Source organism: Pristiophorus japonicus, chromosome 15 (assembly GCF_044704955.1).
Source record: "Pristiophorus japonicus isolate sPriJap1 chromosome 15, sPriJap1.hap1, whole genome shotgun sequence".
In the NCBI taxonomy this organism is placed as follows: domain Eukaryota; kingdom Metazoa; phylum Chordata; class Chondrichthyes; family Pristiophoridae; genus Pristiophorus; species Pristiophorus japonicus.
Window position 1 is genome coordinate 1632352 of NC_091991.1, and position 24835 is coordinate 1657186.

Below are 24835 nucleotides of genomic sequence, written 5' to 3' on the forward strand. Positions count from 1 at the left end.
ATTTCTTCTTTCAGAGGGTTGTAAATCTGTGGAATTCTCTGCCTCAGGGCTGTGGAGGCTGGGTCATTGAATATATTTAAGGTGGAGATAGACAGATTTTTGAGCCATAAGGGAGTAAAGGGTTATGGGGGGCAGGCAGCAAAGTGGAGCTGAGTCCATGATCAGATCAGCCATGATCTTATTAAATGTCGGAGCAGGCTCGAGGGGCTAAATGGCCGACTCCTGCTCCTATTCCTTATGTTCTTATGTAATGGGCGGAGGCAACTGCTGCCAACGAACCGGAAGCTGCCTAGAAACGTTCTGCATATGTGCTCTTCTGGCTCATTTAAAAAAAAATTAAAATGCCGCGGAGGGAGCGGGCTCGTGTAAATAAAACAGAAACAACATGCTTCCGGTTCCAGACCTACGCAGCTTCCATTCGTTGGCAGCAGTCACCCCAATAATGGGCATTCAATTCCAGATCACCCAGTTTGCACCATCACCAAAAGTTAAAATTAACTTTAAACTGCAGTCATGTGTTATGTAGGCAAACAGGGCAGTCATTATCCCACAAACAGCAATGAATTGAACAACCTGCTTTGGATTGAGCTGGAGATGGCACTTGCGGTCCATTTTCATTAGACTTCCATCCGTAGTTAAAACTTGCATTTATATAGCGTATTTCACAACCTCAGGACTTTCCAAAGAGCTTTACATCCAATGAATTACTTTTGGAGTGCGGTCACTGTTGTAATGTGAGAAATGCAGCAGCCAATTCGCACACAGCAAGCTCCCGTAGCAATATGATAATGACCAGATAATCTGTTTTAGTGATGTTGATTGAGGGATAAATATTGGCCAGGACACCGGGGATAACTCCCCTGCTCTTCGAAATAGTGCCATGGGATCTTTTACGTCCACCTGAGAGAGCAGATGGGGCCTCAGTTTAACGGCTCATCTGAAAGACGGCATCTCCGACAATGCGACACTCCCTCAGCACTGCACTGGAATGTCAGTCTAGATTTTTATTCTCAAGACTCTGGCAGAGACAAGGGTGCTACCCACTGAGCCACAGCTGATATTTTAATGTCGTTGTAAATCAAAGTTGAATTTAAGAACTCTGCAAGTACAATTTTGTACCATATTTAAGTAATTTGCAACTTGATGTACCGTTTGATGTTGTCATTTTCATTTAAAATATCAGTATGCCAAAACATAAGTTTTGAAATAATTCAAGTACCACCCTTAAAAAGGTTAAAAAAAAAGTTTTTAACTGCTTTTTTAAAATCTCTACATTCCCTGGTTCCATTCTGATAGAACATTTAAACTTCAAAAGAACAGTCGATCCTGATCAGACCAGGCATAGTGTCTTCCTATGTATTTCTCCACATGTTCAATTTTTCAGGGGACAGGGGGGGAGGATTGCATCAACCTAAAGAAAAAAGAAAAAAAGACTTGCATTTATATAGCGCCTTTCATGACCACCGGGCTTCTCAAAGCACTTTACAGCCAATTAAGTACTTTTGGAGTGTAGCCACTGTTGTAATGTAACCTAACTGGCTTGTGCGCTGTGATTGTGCGATAGTTCATTCCAGAAGGTGTCTAGTCTGGAAAGTTTGAAAGCACAACTATAGATCAGAATCTGGCACGGTGCTGTGATCGTCCAGCAAGTTTTGGGGGATTAAGTGATACGCTGTGAGCTGTGAATCTCCAGAACTTGCTGGGCGATTTACGCCAATCCGCCGTTTGCCTCTCCGTTTTTACGAACTTACTGGATTTGCGCATTAATTGCCCATTAAACTCGCCGCAGAAAGTTAGGACTCATAATTAAAAGCTTAAGTACCCCTTTAACGATATGATAATTGTTATTGCAATACCACTCATCCTACCCGGCCCAGAAAGGGAACAATTTAAACGGTTGAGGCACATTCCTGCATGTAGTCAATTGTTACAGATTTTACAAAACAAATTCCCTAATTTTGCTTTCTGTCTATTTTTTTCTCTCCCTCAATCCAGTCCGTCTTTCTCTCTCTTTATTTCTCTTTATGTACCTGATTTGATTCCTAATTCACCCTTCTTCTCAGTCCTTCCTCTGTTTCTTTCTAAATCCTTAAACCTCATTGGTTAAGGAGATACATTGTTGATTCCATGGTTAACAAATGTCCCGTTACCCTGGCCGTGCAGTTATCCGCTCGGACTTCCAGCAAGATTTCGAGCTGAGGGGTGCAGTTGAAAGTCTAACTAACCGCGCATGCCGTGAGATACCCCACTCCAGCAAGATTTGGCCCATTATAGCTTTGATTTCTATGCAGCACAGCAGCACATGGTTTAGAATATTTGGTTGCCAGTTTATTCGGGAATAAACGATTGTGTTTTTTTTTAGGTAGGGTAGATTTTTATCTTTAATTAATGTAATACTCTTGTTAACAAATTTATTGAGAGAAAAAAACTGCAAATGGAAATTTTGAACAAAAACAGAAAATGGTGCAAATACACAGCAGGTAGGTCAAGAGAAAAGACAGGTTAACATCCTCGGGTACAGCCCTTTATCAGAACTCAAAACTGAAATATAAGCAAGTTATTTTTAATAGTGTTGGGGAAGATGGGAAGTGGGAAAGGTAGGTTGATGTTTTGGGTGTTTTCTCTCTTTGTCAGAACACCGTTCTAGTGAGAGAGGGAGCCTGCAATGGTGGCATTTGTCCCTTGTTTCTCAACTAGGGACTGACCAACCTTGATGGCGTTACGCCTGTTTTTCAGGCACTAAACAGATACCTAAGTCTCCAATATAGCGGGCAGCAAGCATGTGCTCATTACATGCTGGAAATACGTGGCATGCTATATTGGTATTGGTAAAAAATTAGGCACACCCAGGGCCCATGCCTGAAATTTGCATATGCAAATAAGGGGCCTAATATCTGTTTCAGGCCTCCCTGTGCCAGGCCGGCTGCATTTATGTGGCAGAACCAGCTGTCCTTAAATACCTTACTTGTTTCTGTTTCTGTGGGTCCCTGGCAGTGGCCTGACCCCCACCCCCACCCTCCATCAATTGTGACTTCCGCCTACCACCGGTGACTTTATTCCCACCGGCTTTGGGTGGGAGTCGGTGTTAAAATCTCTGGGGGGGCGGGCCAGACAGTTCACCGCCCGCTTCAGTCCTCGCATCCCCAATTCACGCCCTGCATTAAAATTGGGCCAGGATTGAAAAGACGAGACCATTTTTTTTGTCCATGGGCAACCTGACGTCAGCTCATTTGAAAGTGAAGATGAGGTGATGCACAGCGAATATGAAACACTTCTATAATTGAATTTCAGGAGCTGAAGATCACCCCGATTCTTTCAGTGCGAATCCGACAGATATTTGGATATTTCCAATGCTCAACCAAGCCTTCATAGCAGCACTTAGCTTGAAACCATGTGTGCTGGTACTGGATGGAGCTGATAAACTAACTGGGACCCATGGTTTGTCAGCACAGCAGGTATTGTTAGAACAATTACTTAAAAATACAACAGATTTTTACAGCTTTTGAAAATAAGAAACAAATTCCGACAATCGTAATAGTTCAGGCTTTATATAAAACATATGTTTACAGTATATTATATTTGGTGGTGTGGACCTCTGAATATTCCATCCATAATATTCAATGATAAGGTGATGATTGTGGACTTTGTTCCAGTAGTAAGCAGTCCCTGCACAGTTTATATCTGTAAAATTCAAGACCCGTTTTGATCTCTTCACTGATGGGAAGAAGTTCAAATACAAGGAGCTAAAAATTAGCTCTGAAAAATACCCCTGGAACCGGGTATGCAAACTTTGTACTGCCTGCTAATTATAATGATAGCGGTGTGCAGCCCAGCGCTAAATGCACTGCTGTGTGGCTGCATGCTCAGCAAGGTGAGCACCAATTAAAGCTGGCCTGCAGTTCTTAAATCCAGCCTGCACCTGTAAAAGAGGAGGTGCATTCTGGCTGCAGCAGGTACTGGAAAGTGTTGTAGAGGAGAGAGTGACCTACAGGAAGAGTGAAAATGGTGCAACATGACGGAGAGGGGGCTGCTAGATTTCTGGATCCAGCAATTGAGGCCCTGGTGCAGGGGATGGACAGGAGGAGAGATGTCCTATATCCACAGGGGGCAGGAGACCCTCCAGACAGAAGCTGAAATGCAAGGCATCGCTGTCAGTACAAGTGGTGTAGCCCCAAGGACCTGGCTGCAGTGCAGGAATAAGTTTAATGACCTCACATGTGGGCAAGGTCAGTTAATTCATCTTCAAATGCCATATTGCACAACCTGCACCACTAGCCTCACACACTGCTCAATTCACCACACTTCCATTACTCTCCTTCCAACAATCTCTATCAGTCATGTGCCTTGAGGAGATGGTACTCTCCATAAATGGAGTGAATGTGACTGAGGCCGTGGTCTGTGGTGGCACTGAAAGCATTGAAGATGATGGTATGCTTATACCTAATCCTTTTCACATCCCACTTCCCTCTCATCCCACAATCATTTCTGACTTACAAGCTGAAAATTGTATAAACACGCACCTCTTGCTTCCCCACCCCACCCCCATCCCCGCACCACCACCATACCCTTGTGCCTTTCTCATTTCAGAGATCCAAGAAATCCAAACTGGTCAGTGGTGCAAGAGGAAGAGGAGAGTGGTGATGAAGAAGAAACACTATCATTTGATCTGACACTTGCAGCATTAGCTCAGATACTGGCACTGAGCAGACTTTAGAGGGTAGCTTAGAGGCGGGATCTGCACATGATGAGTCATTGGGCACGAGTGGGCTGCAGCTAGGGCAAGAGGAAAGGGTAGCGCAGGTCCCAGCTCCCCAGAAGGTGAGGTTGCACACGAGTTCTGCAGCACAGGACTCAGATGAGGACTTGATGGGGCGCCCTACAGAAAAATGCTGATGGGTATACATAATGAAACGCTTGGTGCATTGGCAGGCCTGCCAGAAAGCCTGAATGTAATGTCAAGGAGCATGGAGGAGTCCAGCACCAACCTTGCACAGGGCTTTGTGCAGAGCCCATATTTTCCAGCGTGCAAGGGGTGGGCAGATCCATTAGTGCAATTGTGGACCCAACCATCATGCAGCGTCTGATGGCTGAAGTCGCAGCTTCCATTGCAGCATAAGCAGAAGCCACCCAATGTCTCAATGCTGCAATGGAAGGTCAGACTGAAGTCATACAAGTCAGCTTGCTGCCACACAAGCACAGACTGCTGCCACCATGGCTGGGTTTACCAGTGTTGAAAAGGGCTTTCAGGGTGTCACAGCAGTTCGCAATCTGTGCTCCAGCAGATTACTAGGATTGCTGAGGCACCACACCAGGGGAATGGCAGTAACATTCATCCTCCCACCACTGCCACTCCTTCAGTGTCCTTGATGTTGCCTGTCAGCCAGCCAGCACAGACTGCTGCTGCCTATGCCGAGGTGGTGCAGTCCGAAGCCGGGCCTACTGGAGTACTGCGTGCAGTTCTGGTCGCTGTATTATAGGAAGGACGTGATTGCACTGGAGAGGGTGCAGAGGAGATTTACGAGGATGCTACCTGGAATGGAGGACAGATTGGATAGGCTGGGTTTGTTCTCCTTGGAACAGCGGAGGCTAAGAGGAGACCTCATTGAGGAATATAACATTTTGAGGGACCTCGATATAGTGGATAGCAAGGGCCTGTTTCCTTTGGTGGAGGGGTCAATTACGAGGGGGTATAGTTTTAATGTGGTTGGTGGAAGGTTTAGAGGTGATTTGAGGGAAAGTTTCTTCACACAGAGGATTGTGGGGGTCTGGAATTCACTGCCTTGAAGGGTGGTAGAGACAGAAACCCTCACCACATTTAAAAGGTGCTTGGATGGGCACTTGAAGTGCCGTAACCTGCAGGGTTACGGACCTAGAGCTGGTAAGTGGGATTAGACTGGATAACTTCTTGTTGGCTGGCACAGATACGATGGTAAGTACTTCAAGGAATCGAATACGGTCAGAGTGATCTCCTGGACTAGTTTTGATCGCTTGGATGGGTCGGAGAGGAATTTTCCCAGATTTTTTTCCCCCAATTGGCCTGGGTTTTTAATCTGGTTTTTGCCTCTCCCAGGAGATCACATGGCTCGGGTTGGGGTGGAGCGTAGAATGTTTCAGTGTAAGGGGTGTCACAGTTGTGTGGGGCCGACTGGTCGGGCTGGGTGCTCTTTACCTTTCCACCATTGTTCATTGTTCATAGGTTTATATGTAACCTTTAGGGCTGCTGACTGAGGGCCGTGTGCTATTTGTCGGCCGGCACGGACACGATGGGCCGAAATGGCCTCCTTCTGCGCTGTAAATTTCGATGTTTCGACTAGGCCCAGAGCTGCTCGAGGTCATCCTGCATTGCCATCTGCCATTGAAAGTCAGCAGCCTTCCACCAGCCGTGCTGCAGCCACTGGGGGAGCACTGCTTAGGAGCACTGGGACAGGCAAAAGCAGGCACTAAGGAAATGCATGAGGGTGATTAGTTGACTTTTGAATGAAATATTGTCATGGTTTGATTCATAAAATTGGTTTGGAATGTTTGTTTTGTAGAGGCTTTTGTTGTAGCATTGTGGCCAAGAGGATGTAGTGATGGACAGTAACAGAAAGAAGGTACGTTGTTTGGGGAATTGAGTTGTGGTCACTGATTTTTTAAAAAAAATTCGTAGCCAATCGTTCCAATTCTTTGTCAAATCACAAACGCCAGAGGTCACCTTGCACACATCAAGGATCACTCTGTGCCAATGCTCTTAGCCAAAAGGCCTAGAGCCACTGCACCGTTCCTGGAAGTACTGCAATACCAGGTTCGTGCCATGGAGGTGAATGGGTCAAGCCCCCCCACCCACCTTCTATTTCCAAAAAGCAAGCATATACCTTCCTGATCCAGGGAGAACCACTTTGGGGTCATGGTGGTTACTCCCCTGTCAGGTCAGTTACGCATGATCTTAGGACGAGGTCGAGGTCAGGGCAGCCCATAACCGTAGTCGAATGATTCAATCCTGGACAGCCCGGGCAGAAAGTGGCTGTCTGGGTTACTTGCTCCCTTTTGCTGCCTCCTCCTCCTTCTCCTCAGCTAGTCGCTGTATCCCTGGTGGCAAGGGCTGTGCTCTCATGATGGCCAGGTTGTGCAGCAGACCACGACGAATCTTGAGACGCGCTCTGGTGAGTATAGCAGGGCTTCTCCAGAGCGATCCAGACAGCGGAAGTGTTTTTTAAGGATGCTAATGGCCTTCTCTATCAGATTCCGTGTGGCAACATGGCTGTCGCTATATGCGTGTTGCCCCCATGTGGTTGTTTTGCACACTGGAATCAGGAGCCAGATGGTCAGCGGATAGCCCATGTCGCACAGTAGTAATCCTCTGGTTTGTCATGTTGGCTCAAATGCTGATGGTACAGTGGACAGCCGCAGAATGAAGGCATGGCTGCTGCCAGGATACTGAGAATTGGCTTGCATGATGCGCTGAGTATGGTTGTACACCAACTGGGCACTGAGGGAGTGCAATCCTTCCGGTTGCGATACATCTCCGAATTGAGATGCAGCATCCACAAAGCAATGTGTGTGCAGTCAATGGCACCCTGCACCACGGGAAAGCTGGCTATCCTGATGAAGCCATGTGCTTGTTCCGCCTGCTTCTCTCTGGCAGGAGCTAATGAAATGTATTCAGCTCTCCTTGCATACAGAGCCTCGCTCACCTCCCTTATTCAGGAGTGGATTGCGAACTGGGAGATGTTAGAGGACGCCTGGTCCAGCCTGGAAGGTGCCCGACACAAAGAATTTCAAGGCCACGATCACCTTTACGGCCACCGGCAATGCCATCCTCTCTCTGGACTGAAGTTTCAGGTCTGCCTGCAGCAGGTGTCAGATTTCCATAAGCACATCCTTACTAAAACAAAGACATTGGATGTACTGTTCCTCATTGAGGTTGAGGTAGAGGTAGGAGAATTGTTCCCTGAGGACCCTGGGTGGATATGGGTTCCTGCTGTGAGCCCTCCTCTCCCTCTCCCTCTCCTCCCTCTTCTAGCAGCTTGTCCTGCTCTGTGTGGCCTCTGCTCATTCTCCCAGTCACCCTTGCAGGCCAAGGGTAATACAAACTACAGCACCCATCTCTGGGAGCAACTGATCTGAGCAGATCTCTTGCCAATATGTACCAAGTCCTTGAGCATGTGCCACACCACTCCTTGTAGACTTTAGGCAACTTTAAAGAAGTTTAGAATGCACCAAACACTTCTACAAACTCAGCAACATCTAGTAGAAATCAATCAACAACTAACCTGTAAGTAGGTGATGATCCCTTTAAATAGCGCTTGGGGTGTCCTTCCTGCTGCTGAATGCATATTCAGCTGTGTGAGGTTAAGAGAGCGTTAGCTCCAGCTGAGGTCGAACATGCTGAGCGTTGGTGTCAAATCAACATTACACACTAATTGAAGTCACGATTTCCTACTCTGCATGTTTACGGATGCATGCTCCCACTGCCAACGCTTACGCCCTCACCAAAATGGTGTCCAGCGCAGTCCGCACCAGAAGTGTGCACGTGCTGCTCCGACACCATTTTCGAGCCGTTCGGCACTTATAGTGGGCGCTACACAACTGAATTTTTAGCCCAAGGAGTTTTGATAAATAATTATTTCTATTTGTAAAGGGTTTTTGAAAAGTTACAAAAGCGAAGCAGTGTGTTCCATATTTTTAATAACCAGTAAGCTTTGTTCATGCTTATTTTGCAAAACGTCATTGTTCATTCATTTATACTTATTGTTCATTAATTTATACTAATATAATGATACCTCTCTGTACAGATAAAGGAATTCTCATGGCTTCCACAACCTCTCCCAGCTCAATGCAAACTTATTGTAACCACTGCATCTTCCAACCTTTCCTTCAAATCACTGTCAAAGCTTGAAGATGTAGAAGTGGTGCAGCTTTCCAATACATCTGACTATAAAGTCCAAATCCAAATCTTCCAGAAGCACCTGTCCATGCCCTACAAAGAAATAAGTAAGAGCCAAATCCAAAATATTATGAGTAAAAAATTGAGCTCCCTTCCACTGGTCCTGGTTATTTTGGCAAACGAGCTTCGAGTATGTGGAGCATTCAGAAATGAGGCTGATTGCCTGGAGGAATACCTTGAGTGTCAGTCTGTTCAGGAGTTGTGGGCCGCTGTCTTTAGGCGGTGGATTGAGGACTATAGTTGGTTTATCGAGAAGAGCACTTGCAGCAGAGGAAAAGGCATCTCTTCCTCTTCCTATTCTCCTCATTCTTCCAACTCAGGTTAGTAAATATATTCTGTTACAACAAAAAAAAATCTCCCAAACCCACTGGAAAAAACTACATGATGTTCACAGTTATTATAAGGATGGCGTGACATACCAATTACTTATACATTCACTTTACATCTTTGATCTATTTTGCGTTCGCCCTTGAAAGCCAAATTCAATTCTGTTACGGGAATAATGGATAAGGTCACTTTAGTGGCTTTTAGTGATTATAAGTGGCTATTAGTCAAATTGTTAAACAGACATGAAACAGGGCACAAAATGTCCCCAAGTAATTTCAGCCCAGTCAACCTTGCAAAGTCCTCCTCATTAACATGTCCAGCAGCCAGGAGACGAACCATGATTTAATAGGCAGTGTAGAAGGGCATACCAGGAGCAGCACCAGGCATACCTTAGAATGAGGCATCAACAATAGACTATCTGCATGCTAAACACAGAAAGCACCGGGCTATAGACCATGCTAAGCAGTCCCATGATCAGTTGATCAGAGCAAAGCCCTACAACACCCAGTCAAGAATGGTGGTGAGCAATCAGAAAACTGATTGAACATCCCCATCCCTGTTATGTATTAATGCTTGGGGGTCACCAAACACCAGGGCGCCGTGGTCGGAGGTCATCAGGCTGTACGCATGTGGCATGTGTGCTTGGTCACCTGTATATAAGCTGGGTGTCTTTGTCACGCAGGCACCCTTAGGCTGGAATAAAGATGGATCAGGTTGCACCTGAGTGAGTTTACAGTAACCAGACTCTTGAGACATTACAATTGGCGACGAGGTAGTTTAAGAACCTTCGCATGCACAATGGGCACGGTTGGAATCCTGGAGAGATTCATGGAGGGCGAGGATTGGGTGGATTTTGTCGACCGCCTGGATCAGTATTTTGTGGCCAACGGCATGGAGGCAGAGGCCTATGCAGTTAAGCGCAGGGAGTTCTCCTCACCGTTTGTGGTCCGAAAATTTACGGCCTCACGAATAATCTTCTCTCGCCTATACGTCCGGCGGAAAAAGGGTACGAGGAATTGTGTACGTTGGTGGGTAACCATCTGAAGCCATAAGAGGGGATCATCATATCACGCTACCGTTTCTACATGCATGTTCGTGCTGAGGGCCAGGACGTGTCGGGATTTGTTGTCGACCTGCGATGTCTTGCTGAGCCGTGTAAGTTTGGGAACATGCTGGAAGACATGCTGCATGATGTCTTCGTGATATGCATCAGCCGTGATGCGATCCTCAGGAAGCTGTTGGCTGCAGAGACGCTGGATTTGAAAAAGGCCATCGCGACTGCCCAGGCATGCATGATGATTTGAGGCAGATATCATCGATGAGTCGGAATTCCACGGCAAGTACTGTAAACAAGATGGCGTCGTTTTCGGGCAGAGCTGCTTACGTGAAACCTGCCGCTGCTCAGAGCCCGCCAACTGGTTTGAACCAGATTTCACCTTGTTGGCGTTGCGGGGGAAATCATCGGCCTCAGCAGTGTTGGTTTAGACAATACTCATGCAATGGATGTTCAAAATGGATGGGGCATCTTCGCAGGATGTGTCCACAATGGAGCAAGCGTGGTGCGGTTCACCACGTGGTTGATGAGGACCAGTTCAGTGATGGCCTGGATACGCAACCCCGGGGAGGAAGTGAATAGACTGTATTCATTCCTGAGCAAGAGCCAGCCGATAGCTGTTAATGTGGAGCTGAATGGGGTGCCTGTATCAATGGGGCTGGACACGGGTTGATAATGAGCCAAAGGACATTCGACAAGCTATGGGACACTAAGGTTGTGAAACCGAAGCTGAGTCCAGTTAATGCCAGGTTGTGTACTTACACCAAGGATCTCATACTGGTGCTCGGCAGTGCAGCAATCGGGGTGTCATATGACGGTGTGGTTCATGAGCTATCATTATGAATTGTCCCAGGTAATGGTCCAACACTGTTCATCAGGAATTGGCTCGAAAAAATCAAGCTGGACTGGAATGATGTCAAGATGTTGCCCTCAGTGGATGATACTTCGTGTGCTCAAGTAGTGAAAAAGTTTCCTTCTTTGTTTGAACCAGACATTGGTAATTTTACGGGAGCCAAGGTGCAGATTCACCTGGACTCCAGTGCAAGGCCTGTCTATCACAAAGCTCGGTCTGTTCCGTACATGATGAGGGAGAAGGTTGAAATTGAGCTTGACAGACTCCAGGGTGAAGGGATCATATCACCGGTTGAGTTTAACAAGAGGGCTAGTCCCATTATTCCTGTGTTGAAGAGTGATGGCACTGTCAGGATTTGTGGAGACTACAAGGTTATGATTAACCGATTTTCAAAACAGGATCAGTGTCCGTTACCGAGGGCTGATGACCTGTTCGCCATGCTAGCTGGTGGAAAGTCGTTCACTAAACTGGATCTGACATCAGCCTACAGGAGCTTGTTGACACTTCGAAGAAACTCACCTGCATCAACACCCATAAAGGACTTTGTCTATAACCGGTGGAGCCGTATTTCAGAGGAATATGGAAAGTTTACTGAAGTCCGTTCCTCGAACTGTTGTGTTTCAAGATGACATTCTGGTCACAGGTCGCGACATTTCTGAACATCTGAACAATCTTGAAGAAGTCCTCAGCGTCTGGACACAGTGGGACTCAGGCTGAAACGCTCGAAGTGTGTATTCATGGCACCTGAAGTTGAATTCCTCGGGAGGAAGATTGCTGCTGATGGCATTCGAAAACCAAGGCCATCAAAAATGCACCCAGGCCTCAGAATGTGACAGAGCTGTGTTCGTTCCTTGGGCTACTCAACTACTTTGGTAATTTCTTACCCAGATTGAGCACTTTACTAGAGCTACTGCATGTGTTACTAAGAAAAGCAACAACTGGATCTCAAGATAGAGCCTTTGAGAAAGCCAAGAGTCGGCTATGTTCAAACAAGTTGCTTGTTCATTATGATCAGTGTAAGCGTCTTATATTGGCCTGTGGTGCTTCATCATATGGGGTTGGCTGCGTACTCCAACAAGCAAATGAATCGGGCAAGCTACAATCTGTTGGGTATGCTTCGAGAAGTCTGTCTAAAGTGGAAAGAACTTACAGTATGGTAGAGAAAGAAGCTTTGGCCTGTGTGTATGGGGTAAAAAAAATGCACCAATACCTGTTTGGTCTTCGTTTTGTGCTAGAAACAATCACAAGCCACTCATTTCATTGTTTGCAGAAAACAAAGGTATTAATACCAATGCATCATCCCGCATTCAAAGATGGGCACTGACATTGTCTGCCTATGATTACGTCATCCGTCATAGACTTGGTACTGAGAATTGTGCCGATGCACTGAGTCATCTGCCCTTGCCCACAACTGAGATGGAGACGCCTCAACTGTTAGTAATGGATGCTTTTGAGCGTGAAGGAACCCCTGTCACTGCTCAACAAGTTAGGATCTGGACCAGCCATGACCCTATTTTATCGGTTGTGAAACGGTGTGTACTCAGTGGTGATTGGTCTGCCATACCTATGGAGATGTGTGAGGAGACCAAACCTTACAACCATCATAAGGATGAGCTGTCCATTCAGTCAGACTGTTTACTGTGGGATAATTGTGTAATCATGCCTAAGAAAGGTCGAGAAAAATTTGTACGTGAACTTCATAGCACTCATCCTGGTATTGTCATGATGAAGTCCATTGCTAGGTCTCATGTATGATGGCCTGGAATTGACTCTGATCTGGAATCATACATGCATCAGTGCAATACTTGCATACAGCTAAGTAAAGTACTAGCGGAATCTCCGCTGAGTCTTTGGTCGTGGCCATCCAAACCATGGTCGAGGACCCACATTGATTTTGTGGGCCCGTTCCTAGGAAAGATGTTTTTTGTCGTAGTAGATGCATATTCTAAGTGGATAGAGTGTGTCATTATTTCATCCAGCATGTCTACAGCTACCATTGAGAGCCTTTGTATCATGTTTGCTACTCATGGTTTGCCTGACATTGTTATGAGCGACAGCGGATCTTGCTTTACAAGTCTTGAGTCCCAGGAGTTCATGAAATTTAATGGCATCAGACATGTGAGATCAGCTCCATTCAAGCCTGCTTCTAATGGTCAAGCAGAGCGTGCTGTTCAAACGATCAAGCAAGGTATGAAACGCGTAACTCAGGGCTCACTGTAGAGACGGTTGTCATGTATATTGCTCAGTCATACGCTTACTGGGGTTCCTCCTGCTGAACTACTGATGAAGAGAAATCTCAAGACCAGGTTTTCTCTTGTTCATCCTGATTTGAATGATCATGTTGAAAACAGACGTCAAAGTCAGCAATGGTGTCATGATCATGTTGCCGTGTCACGTGACATCTCGGTCAACGATCCGGTTTATGCACTGAACTATGGTCAAGGTTCAAAGTGGATCGCCGGCACTGTTACAGCCAAGGAGGGTAACAGAGTGTTTATTGTCGTGTTCAAGAATGGGCAAATATGCAGGAAACACCTTGACCAGGTTAAACTGCGGCACACGGATGAACTGGAACCGAGTGAGGAAGATGCAGTCAGTGACCAACCAACCATTGTTCACTCATCAGAGGACTCTGCTGACATTACTGACTCTGAACCTTCAGTCTCTGATGTGGTCATTGTGATCGGCTACTCAGCCCTCAGTCTCAACGGACTCAGAATGCTCACACCAGAGCCAAAGTTGAACTGAGACGATCAACTCGTGAGAGGAAAGCCTCAGACCGTCTTAATTTGTAAAAAGACTGTTGTTAAGATTTTAAAAGGGGGATGTTGCTATGAATTAATGCTTGGGGGGTCACCAGACACCAGAGGGCGCCGTGGTCGGAGGTCATCGGGCTGAACGCATGTGACATGTGTGCTTGTTCACCTGTATATAAGTTGGGTGTCTTTGTCACGCAGGCGCTCTTGGGCTGGAATAAAGATGGATCAGGTTGCACCTGAGTGAGTTAGGGTTAGGGTTAACCCTCTTGAGTCATTACAATCCCCATCCTCAACCATGGCAGAGTCCAGCATGTGAGTGCAAGAGCCAAGGCTGGAGTGTTTGCAAAAGATGATCCGACTTGCCCACTCCCATGGTCCTCAGATGCCAGTGTCTCACTGCTCGGTTCACCCCCATGTGACATTAAGGAGTGTCTGAGTGCTATAGCCCTGACATTCTGTACATCAGAACTAACCGGACCCCTAGCCAAGCTGTTCTAGTGCAGCTAGCATCAGCCCAACAATGGAAAATTGCTCAGATATGATCTAGCTACAAAAAGCAGGACTAAACTCACCTGGCTAATTGTTGCCCTATCACATTCCTCCCAATCATCAGTAAAGTAATGGAAGAAGTCATCAACTGTACTGTCAAGCGACACCTACTCACCAGTGGCCTGCTTGCCAAACCTCACTAACAGAACCAGGCAGCACCAGGCCTTGTCACAGCCTTGACCAGACATGGATGCAAGAGTTAAATAACAGAAGAAAGGTGATAGCTGCTCCTGACATCAAGAAAGATTTGCATTTATATAGCACCTTTCATGCCCTTGGGCCATCCCAAAGCGCTTTACAGCCAATGAAGCACTTTTTGAAGTGTAGTCGCTGTTGCAATGTAGGAAAGGCAGCAGCCAATTTGCGCACAGCAAGCTCCCACAAACAGCAATGTGATAATGACCAGATAACCTGTTTTAGTGATGTTGGTATGAAGATACAAATGCACCCTTCTGAGGAATGTCAACCAGGTACAGGTGAAGGCCAATTTTAGCAACAGGCAGAGAATAGTGGGCGGTAGGAAGAGCGCGCCCATTGCCCGCCCGTGCTTGCTGGTGCGAAGCCTGAGCCATTTTAAGGCATAGGACCTGTTTACAAGCCGCTGCCGAGTGGTGTGCATCAAATGAGACCCCCGCTTCTGGGAGGGCCGATAGTTGGCTGAGTTGACCAACAATCGGAGATTGGGGCTACGGAGCAATCTGGTTGGGGAGGGCTGTAATGTATGCACCTGTGAGGATGCTCACAGGTTTGTAGAGCTGTTGATGCTCCTCATATTCTGGCTGCACGTCAGTCCCACGCTCCTGATCTTTGGGCACCCTGTGCGGAGGGGAGCGGGCCAGTCAGACGGGCTCATCGTGGGCCTGCTCCTGGGCCTGGCCAAGGTGGCCATTAACCAGTCCGTGCAGCAGGCGGTCGAGGGGGTCATTCAGCCCGACTGCTTGCCTCTTTTCCGCGGTACATCCGAGCCAGGGTGTCCCTGGAGATGGAACACGCGGTGTCCACTGGTATGCTCGCGGCCTTCCGTGAAAGGTGGGCACTGGAGGGATTGGAGTGCATTATTACCCCCGGCAACCAAACTTTAATTTGATTTTATATGTTTTAAAGTTTAATTTGTTTTAACTGCCGGGTTTTAGTGTCCCCCTCCCCTTTTATAGGGGGCACTTGTAAAATGTATGATTTTAGTGCCCAAAAAAACCACAAAAAAAACCCTACAAAAATACAAAAAAACCAAAAAAAAACAAAAAAGGGCCTTGGAAAATGTTTGGAGTGGCCCCCAGATTGGGGGGCACTTGATTTAAATGTTTTATTTTGTCTCCTCTAAAAGAGTTGTAGAGCTGTTGATGCTCCTCAAATTCTGGCTGCACTTCAGTCCCACGCTCCTGATCTTTGGGCACCCTGAGCGGAGGGGAGCGGGCAGGTCAGAAGGCCTCCTCATGGGCCTGTTCCTGGGCCTGGCCAAGGTGGCCATTAACCGGTCCAGGCAGCAGGCGGTCGAGGGGGTCGTTCAGCCTGACTGCTTGCCTCTTTTCCGCGGTTACATCCGAGCCAGGGTGTCCCTGGACATGGAGCACGCGGTATCCACCGGTATGCTCGCGGCCTTCCGCGAGAAGTGGGCACCGGAGGGACTGGAGTGCATCAACACCCCTGGCAACCAAATTTTAATTTGATTTTAATGTCTAAAGTTTAATTTGTTTAAGTTGTCGGTTTTAGTGCCACCCCCCCCCCCCTTTTTAGCCAGGAGGCACTTGTATAATTTGTGTCTTAGTGCCCAAAAGAAAGAAAAAAAAAGGGGACACTTGAAAAGTTTTTGGAGTGTGCCCCCCCCCCCCACTTTAATAAGGGGGCACTTGATTATTTGTTTTCTACAAAAATAGTTGTAGAGCTGTTGATGCTCCTCAAATTCTGGCTGCACTTCAGTCCCACGCTCCTGATCTTTGGGTACCCTGTGCGGAGGGGAGCAGGCAGGTCGGAGGGCCTCTTCGAAGCCTGCTCCTGGGAATGGCCAAGGTGGCCATTAACCGGTCCAGCGAGCAGTTCAGCGGGTCGTTCAGCCCGACTGCCTGCCTCTCTATGGCTATGTTGGTGCCAGGATGACCCTGGAGATGGAGCACACGGTGTCCACTGGTATGCTCACGGCCTTCTGCGAGAGGTGGGCACTGGAGGAACTGGAGTGTATCGTCACCCCAAGCAACCAAATTCTAATTTGATCTAAGTTTCCTTTAAAGTTTTATTTGGAAATTTGTGCATTATAGTGCCCTTACCAAAACGGGGCACTTGATTTAATGTTACAATTAAAAATAGTTGTAGAGCTGTTGCATTGTAAGTGGCTTAGCCAGTCATATGATGTTCACAAGACTCAATAAAACCCCAGCCAGTTGGGTCTAGGTTATCCACGATGAGGTATGTAGTTGTGAGCCTAGTGGATGAACTGGTAATGTGTAGTTTTCTTGTTAAACCTTTGTAGAGTTGTTGAGTGGGAGTGGCTTAGCCAGTCACATGATGTTCACAAGACTCAATAAAACCCCAGCCAGTTGGGTTCGAGGAATCCACAATGTAACAGGTGGTTGTGAGCCTGGTGGATGAACTGGTAATGTGTTGTGTGATTGTTAAACCTTTTTCTAATAAACAAACTAGTTCTTAATAGCAATGTGTTGCTATGAATTCTTAAGCAAAGAACCCATGAAGCAAATACATTAAAAGGGCCTTGGATGGACTGGCAGCAGCCTGGAGTTTTTTATATGCCCACACCAAAAAATATTAATTTACCTGAGCTGTTTTGTGAGCGGCCTCCGGGGTCCTCAGGGAACGAAGGTTCACTGGATTGATTCCTGGGATGAGAGGGTTGTCTTATGATGAGAGACTGCGTAGAATGGGCCTATACTCTCTGGCGTTTAGAAGAGTGAGAGGTGATCTCATTGAAACATACATTCTGAAGGGGATTGACAGGGTAGATGCTGGGAGGATGTTTCCCTCTGACTGGTGTGTCTAGAACCAGGGGACACAGTCTCAGGATAAGGGATAGGCTATTTAAGACAGAGATGAGGAGGAATTTATTCACTCAAGAGGGTTGTGAATCTTTGGAATTCTCTGCCTCAGATCGCTGTGGATGCTGAGTCGTTGAGTATATTCAAGGCTGAGATCGCTAGATTTTTGGAGTCTAAGGGAATCAAGGGATATGGGGATTGGGCGGGAAAGTGGAGTTGAGGTCAATGATCAGCCATGATCTTATTGAATGGCGGAGCAGGCTTGAGGGGCCGAATGGCCGACTCCTGCTCCTATTTCTTATGTTCTTAACTATTGCCCAATGCCTGATTTTTCAGGCATTGATGAAGTAGCCCTTATCTGTACTGATGGTTATTATTTTGTTAAAGAGATACCACCTGCATGAAAACGTGCTTGGAAAAGTTTTTCTCTCTTAGTTACAAACATACAACCATATAATACAAAGGATATATTGGCCGTGGAGGTGGTGCAGCGCAGATTCACCAGAACGGTACCGGGGCTAAAATGGTTAAATTATGAGGATAGCTTGCATCGTCTAGGCCTGTATTCCCTCGAATATAGAAGATTAAGAGGTGATCTCACTGAGGTGTTTAAAATGATCAGAGGAGTTGATAGGGTAAATAGAGAAAACCTATTTCACTGGTACAGAACAAGGGGACGCATAACCTTAAAATTAGAGTGAGGCCATTTAATGGTGATGTCTGAAAGCACTTCTTCACACAAAGGGTGGTGGAAATATGGAACTCTCTCTCCCCCCAAAAAAAGCTGTTGATGCTGGGGGTCAATTGAAAATTTCAGAACTAAGATTGATTATTTTTTGTTAGGCAAGTGTATTAAGGGTTACGGAACCAAAGTGGGTGGTTGGCGTTAAGATGCAGCGTGACCATGATCTAACTGAATGATGGAACAGGCTCGAGGGACTGAATGGCCTCCTCCTGTTCCTATGTTCCACTGGTAGCACAATGCTTCACAAAGTTTACTCTGTCCTCTAAAATAAATTTATATTAAGAATTAAAGGAATGAAAATGAAACGTACATACTCTGTAACTATTTAATTATTTTCACAGATCTTAAAACTTCTTCCCGCACATAGAAGTACTTTTTATATTTCTGTAATTCTTTTTGCATCATGTTTTCAGGAATGAAGGGCTGGATAGTTGATGTCCTTTGTCTGCTTCGTGTATCGCGTTGTGGATTGAATAAAAAGGACATCCAGCAGCTTCTGAAACACCTAGGCTATAAAGGGACACACGAGGTCAGAAGCCTGGACTGGGCTCTCTTCTGTGCTGCCTCCATGGAATGGATACGAGAAAGGCCAGATGGACTGTTGAATTTCACCCACCAATCTATACAGGATGCTGTAGAATATCTCCTTCTCGGTATAAAATTCACCTGTTAAAATTGGAAAGGAACATTTAGAGGCATATTTCCTTGGCATTATTTGTAATGCCCAGTTGAAATATATTCATAAAAGTAATTGTACTTATTCAGTGGTAACTAATTGCCAGGAAGTGAACGCAAAATTTGTGCCTGCAGCAACAGTAGTGCAAAGTGCAATTAGAGAATTCTCCACCCCAGAGGGCTATAGATGCTGAATTGTTCAAGGCTGAGATAGCTAAATCTTTGGACTCGAGGGGAATCAAGGGATATGGAGATTGGGCGGGAAAGTGGAGTTGAGATCAAAGATCAACCATGATCTTGTTGAATGGCAGAGCAGGCTTGAGGGGCTGAATGGCCGACTTCTGCTCCTAATTTTTATGTTCTTATGTTCTTAGGTGCAAGTAAATTCTATTCCTGATGCAATGAAAAGGTTCACACTGCCCCGTTACTTAACCCAACTAAATGAGTTTTTGGAATGCATCTGCATTATGCTCGGGTGACTTGGTTATGGTGCATGACATCTATATGCTTTGTGTGTTTGTATATATGTCTTTTGGATAAGATGCTAAACCGAGTCCTTGTCTACTTGATCAAGTAAGATGTCTCATGATACTATTCGAAGAAGAGCAGGATGTTCTGATCTGCTTCAAAATAGTGCTGTGGGATCTTTTGCATCCACCTGAGAAGGCATTCATGACCGGGGTTTAACGTCTCATCTGAAAGACGGCACCTTCGACAGTGCAGCATTCCCTCAGTATTGCACTGGGAGTGTCAGCCTAGATTTTTGTGCTCAAGTCCGTGGAGTGGGACACACAACCTTCTGACTCAGAGGCGAGAGTTCTATCACTGAGCCACAGCTGACATTAATATGATCGTTCTCAATAGTGACATCCCACAAATGTTATGTACTGCCACAAATTGAGAGAAGAAGAATAAAGTACAAGGTTTACACATCACCAAAATTGCAAAGCCTGGCGCTATTGCAAAGCTAATATAACCTTGCTCTGTAGTCATGTGATATTGCTGCTTAATGAAGAAGAAAAAGATTTTCCCAATTCTAGAGCTGAAAATGACAGTACAATAAGAATTACTTATATGTTCACAGTGTATTTAAAAATGTATTCAGTGGCAGTGAGAAATGTGTGCTTGTAACTTACTGCTTTAAAAAATATATTTCGATGCTTAGTTCCATGTGTGTTATTCTAATTGCAGGTGGTATTGCCCCAGTCAGTGAATCCACTATCAACTCTTATCAAAATCCCTTTAATTGTAAAATGACCAGCCTTCACCAGCTACTTGACGAGTACTTTTCACAGCAAAATTTAACCCTGGAACTTTACCAAGAGTTACCTTGGCATTTGAAAATGAGTGGAAACCTCTGTGATTTGTGTTCCGTTGTTTCTAATCCAGTGTAAGTCCAAATATTTTCTTATTTGTGACGCTGTTTAATTATTGCATTTAAAACTTTTATATTTTATACTCTTGTTATCAAGTAGCTTTACAACATACAACGACTAAATGCTTTCACTTGACATTTCATAATGCGGGTACATTTTAAAATGTAATTCTTGGGCTTTTTTTTCTCCCTCATTCACCTCATCATACTTTTGGTGCACTGTGAAAGTGGGTGGAGGAGACCATAAGAAGTTTTTGCGGTGGCCTCAGGGCTTTGCACACACAAGTGCTTACTGGATCTTGGGCAGCGTGGAACCTTGCAAAGTTTACTCTTGTATTCGTGAGATGCTTATTCATTTTCGATGGCTTTGCAATATTCCTCCAAGGAGTGATACATTTCTGACGAATTGAAATAAATTATTGAATTGAAACAAACTTTTATTGAAGCTGACCAGAAAGATTAAGTGCCCAAAGTGCATTCTTTGATGAAATACGTGAGAACGACTCTTTTTCTTTGCAATTAATGGCTCGCTACCAAAATCACAGGGACATACTTTTGAAATGCACAGCTTTTGGCTCTGCAATTGTTAATTGCAAGAAAAATAGCCATATACTATTTTTATCACTTCAGGAGGAATTTCCCTTATGTCCAGAAGCACTAAATTCACCCCTTTGTTCTTGCTTCTCAGTAAGGAAATGGCTGACATACAGTGCACCAGGACATTTGGCCCATCAGCTACATGAAATGCCTGGCAGACCAATTCAAAAAGCATGCTGGAAATTAAACCATGTTGCCCGGTAAATGTTTATTCAAAAACGAGAGTTGACTCACTTTACTGCAAGTAATCATTTAATAAAGGTGAACGGGTCAGTTTTCTGAATGAGTGATCCCAGCACTAAACCTCATCTGCTGGGACCACAGGATGGAAAGTCACGGGCACAAATCCCACAATTTTCCATCCGGCGCTCCCACTGGATAGGGCTCTGTCCTGGGAGCTGCATTCACAATATCACCCCTTAAATGTGTATATTAGTGTGTCCATAAGGAAGAAATGCTGCTCATTTTGCTCCCACTGATAACATGAACCATCGGCAGGACAGGATGACTCTCTTTGCTACTTTTATCACCTATTCCAGTCTGAACTTCAGAGACTAAAAAGGAAAAACTGCAAATGTTGGAAATCTGGTAAAAAGGCAGAATGTTCCTGTCATGTATCTCACACTACTGTACATAACTGTATCTTACCATGCTATACATGACTGTAACTAAAGATGACCTGTAACCACAAGCTTACCTTACTTGCACTTGCAGGAGACACTGGATACCTGTCCCAGACAGGTATATAAGGACAGGTCTCAGGCAAGTGTGGCATTTGAGAGCTGTGTAATAAAGGTGCAGGTCCTGAGTGACCTTGACTTCAGTATGTGCCTCGTGTGAATCTGTACTGTAGGGACAGGACTTTACAGTGGCGACCGAGTTATGGGATTACAGAATCCACAGAATGGCGACCAACGGCTCAGATAAAAAATACAATGCTGGAGATAATTGGGAGGACTTTATAGAAAGGCTCCAGTAAAGCTTCGTAACCAAAGACTGGTTAGGCGACGATAAGACAGACAAGAGAAAAGACCATCTCTTGACCAGCTGTGGCTCAAAAACATACGCCTTAATGAAGGACTTTCTGGCACCCGAGAAACCAGCAAGCAAGTCGTTTGAAGAGTTGAGCACACTGGTAAGAGACCACCTGAAGCCAGGGAGCAGCCTACACATGGCCAGACACAGGGTCTACAACTGCAGACGCTGTGTGGGCCAGAGCATACCCGACTTCGTGGCGGAACTTCGGAGGTTGGCTAGCTTATGTGAGTTCTCCGATGAACTAAGGAGAGAAGTACTGAGAGACTTTTATTGAGGGAATAGACCACGCAGGCATATTCCGAAAGCTCATAGAGACCAAGAACTTGACCCGAGAGGCAGCAGCACTGGTTGCACAGACATTCTTGGCAGTAGAAGAAGAAGAGAGGTTGATCTACACTGCGGGTACGACAACTAACGAAACATCGGAACAAGGGGTTCACAGCGTAAAACAAGCCGCTACCCCCACACACAGACAAAGGCAGGAGAGCAGGCCCTCAACAGCAGGCAGTGGCGCCAGAAGCCATCAAGGTCCACATGAACGGCCGTTCACACCTCATCAACCCACAATGTGAGCAATCAACTACAAACTGAGAGAAGCTCAAGAGAGATCAGCCAGACGCAGCTCATCCTTTGGAAACAATGGAAGCAGTCTGTGCTGGAGATGTGGGGGAAGGCACTCATCAAGGGGGTGTCAATTTCAGCATGCTGTTTGCAGAAACTGCGACTATACAGGGCATCTGGCCCGCATGTGCAGAAAAACGGCAGCTCGGCTGATATACGAATCGGAAGGGTCGGAAAGCGGACCAGAAGACGGTGGGGACAGTACCCGGGACACCGAGGTACAGCGGGTCAACACAATCAATGGCCACTGCTCTTACAACAAGACGCCTCCAATAATGATGAGGGTCCTACTCAACGGGATACCTGTCAACATGGAGCTGGATACGGGAGCGAGTCAATCTCTCATGAGCGCTCAGCAATTTGAACAGCTGTGGCCGCATAAAAGAGACAGATCAAAACTCACAAGGGTCAACACCAAACTAAGGACCTATACCAAAGAAATCATACCAGTCCTAGGCAGCGCCATGCTCTCTGTCACACACAAAGGGACAGTGAACCGACTTCCCCTGTGGATTGTCCCCGGAGACCCCCCAGCACTGCTGGGGAGAAGCTGGCTGGCAAAACTAAACTGAAAATGGGATGATGTTCATGCCATGTCGTCAGAGGAACGGACCTCCTGCTCAACAGTTCTAAGTCGATTTGAACAAATCTTTCAGCCGGGTGTGGGCACCTTCAAAGGGGCTAAAGTCAAAATCTACATCACACAGGATGTCAGACCGGTCCATCACAAAGCTAGAGCTGTGCCCTATGTGATGAGGGAAAAGATTGAACATAAACTGGACAGGCTTCTGCGGGAAGGCATTATCTCACCCGTGGAATTTAGAGACTGGGCAAGTCCCATCGTCCCAGTCATGAACCCTGTTGGATCCGTACGAATCTGTGGGGACTACAAATCTACCATAAACAAAGTCTCCCTTCAGGACCAATACCCGCTGCCCAGAGCGGAGGACTTATTTGCCACATTGGCTGGAGGAAAACCTTTCTCAAAACTAGATCTCACATCTGTGTATATGATGCAAGAATTGACCGACGAGTCTAAGCTACTCACCACCATCAACACACATCGAGGCCTTTTAATGTACAATCGATGCCCATTCGGCATCAGGTCGGCAGCTGCTATATCCCAGCGCAACATGGAGAGTCTGCTCAAGTCCATCCCGGGGACGGTTGTATTTCAAGACGACATACTTATCACGGGCAGGGACACCGACTCCCATCTCCGCAATTTGGAGGAAGTACTAATGCGGTTGGATCGGGTAGGCCTAAGAGTTAAGAAATCCAAGTGCCTGTTTCTCGCGCCCGAGGTTGAATTTTTGGGCAGAAGGATTGCCGCTGATGGAATCTGCCCAACAGAGTCCAAAATCAAAGCAATTCGTCTGGCACCCAGGCCCCGGAATGTCTCAGAACTGCGTGCCTTTCTCAGACTACTCAATTACTTTGGGAACTTTATGCAGAACTTAAGCACGCTGCTGGAGCCTCTCCACGTGCTACTCAGAAAGGGGTGTAATTGGTTTTGGGGAGACGCCCAAGAATGCGTCTTCAATAAGGCACGCTACCTTCTATGTTCCAACAGTGTTTTGGCTTTCTTTGATCCAGGTAAAAAGCTAGTTCTTACATATGATGCATCAGCGTACAGGATCGGGTGCGTTTTACAACATATCAATAGTGCAGGTAAATTACAACCCATAGCTTATGCCTCCAGGTCACTTTCGCAGGTGGAGCGCGGGTACGGAATGGTGGAGAAGGAGGCGCTCGCGTGCGTGTACGGTGTCAAAAAGATGCACCAATACCTTTTCGGGGCCAAGTTCGCATTAGAAACCGACCACAAGCCCCTCACGTCCCTAATATCCGAGAGCAAGGCAATAAACGCCAACGCCTCGGCACGCATTCAACGGTGGGCACTCATGCTGGCTTCTTACGATTACACCATAAGGCACAGACCAGGCACAGACAACTGTGCCGACGCGCTTAGCAGGCTACCCCTGGCGACCACGGAAGGGTCTGACGAACAGGACTGTGAGATAGTCATGGCAATCAACGCCTTTGAGTCCACAGGTTCACTCATGACGGCTCGCCAAATCAGAGCCTGGACGACCAGCGACCCCACGTTATCCCTTGTAAAAAGATGTGTCTTAACTGGTGACTGGGCAGAGACTCGCGATGCCTGCCCCGAGGAGATCAAACCTTTCCATAGGCGCATGCATGAGCTGTCACGACAAGCAGACTGCCTGATGTGGGGCAGCCGAGTAGTTATGCCTCTGCGAGGCAGAGAGGCATTTGTCCGGGAGCTCCACCGCGAGCACCCGGGGATCGTTCTCATGAAGGCCATAGC

General features: G+C 46.3%; 1 protein-coding gene across 6 annotated transcripts in view; it reads left to right on the plus strand.

The window, feature by feature from the left end:
- Window positions 1-24835, plus strand: part of LOC139280557 (putative tetratricopeptide repeat protein 41) — a 107069-nt gene that overhangs the window by 24417 nt on the left and 57817 nt on the right. For all 6 annotated transcript variants that reach the window (XM_070900051.1, XM_070900046.1, XM_070900049.1 and 3 more), the window contains 4 exons: window positions 3292-3455; window positions 8775-9246; window positions 18611-18850; window positions 20064-20262. In XM_070900051.1, coding sequence (XP_070756152.1) covers window positions 3292-3455; window positions 8775-9246; window positions 18611-18850; window positions 20064-20262 — 1075 coding nt within the window. The remainder of the gene's footprint in view (window positions 1-3291; window positions 3456-8774; window positions 9247-18610; window positions 18851-20063; window positions 20263-24835) is intronic.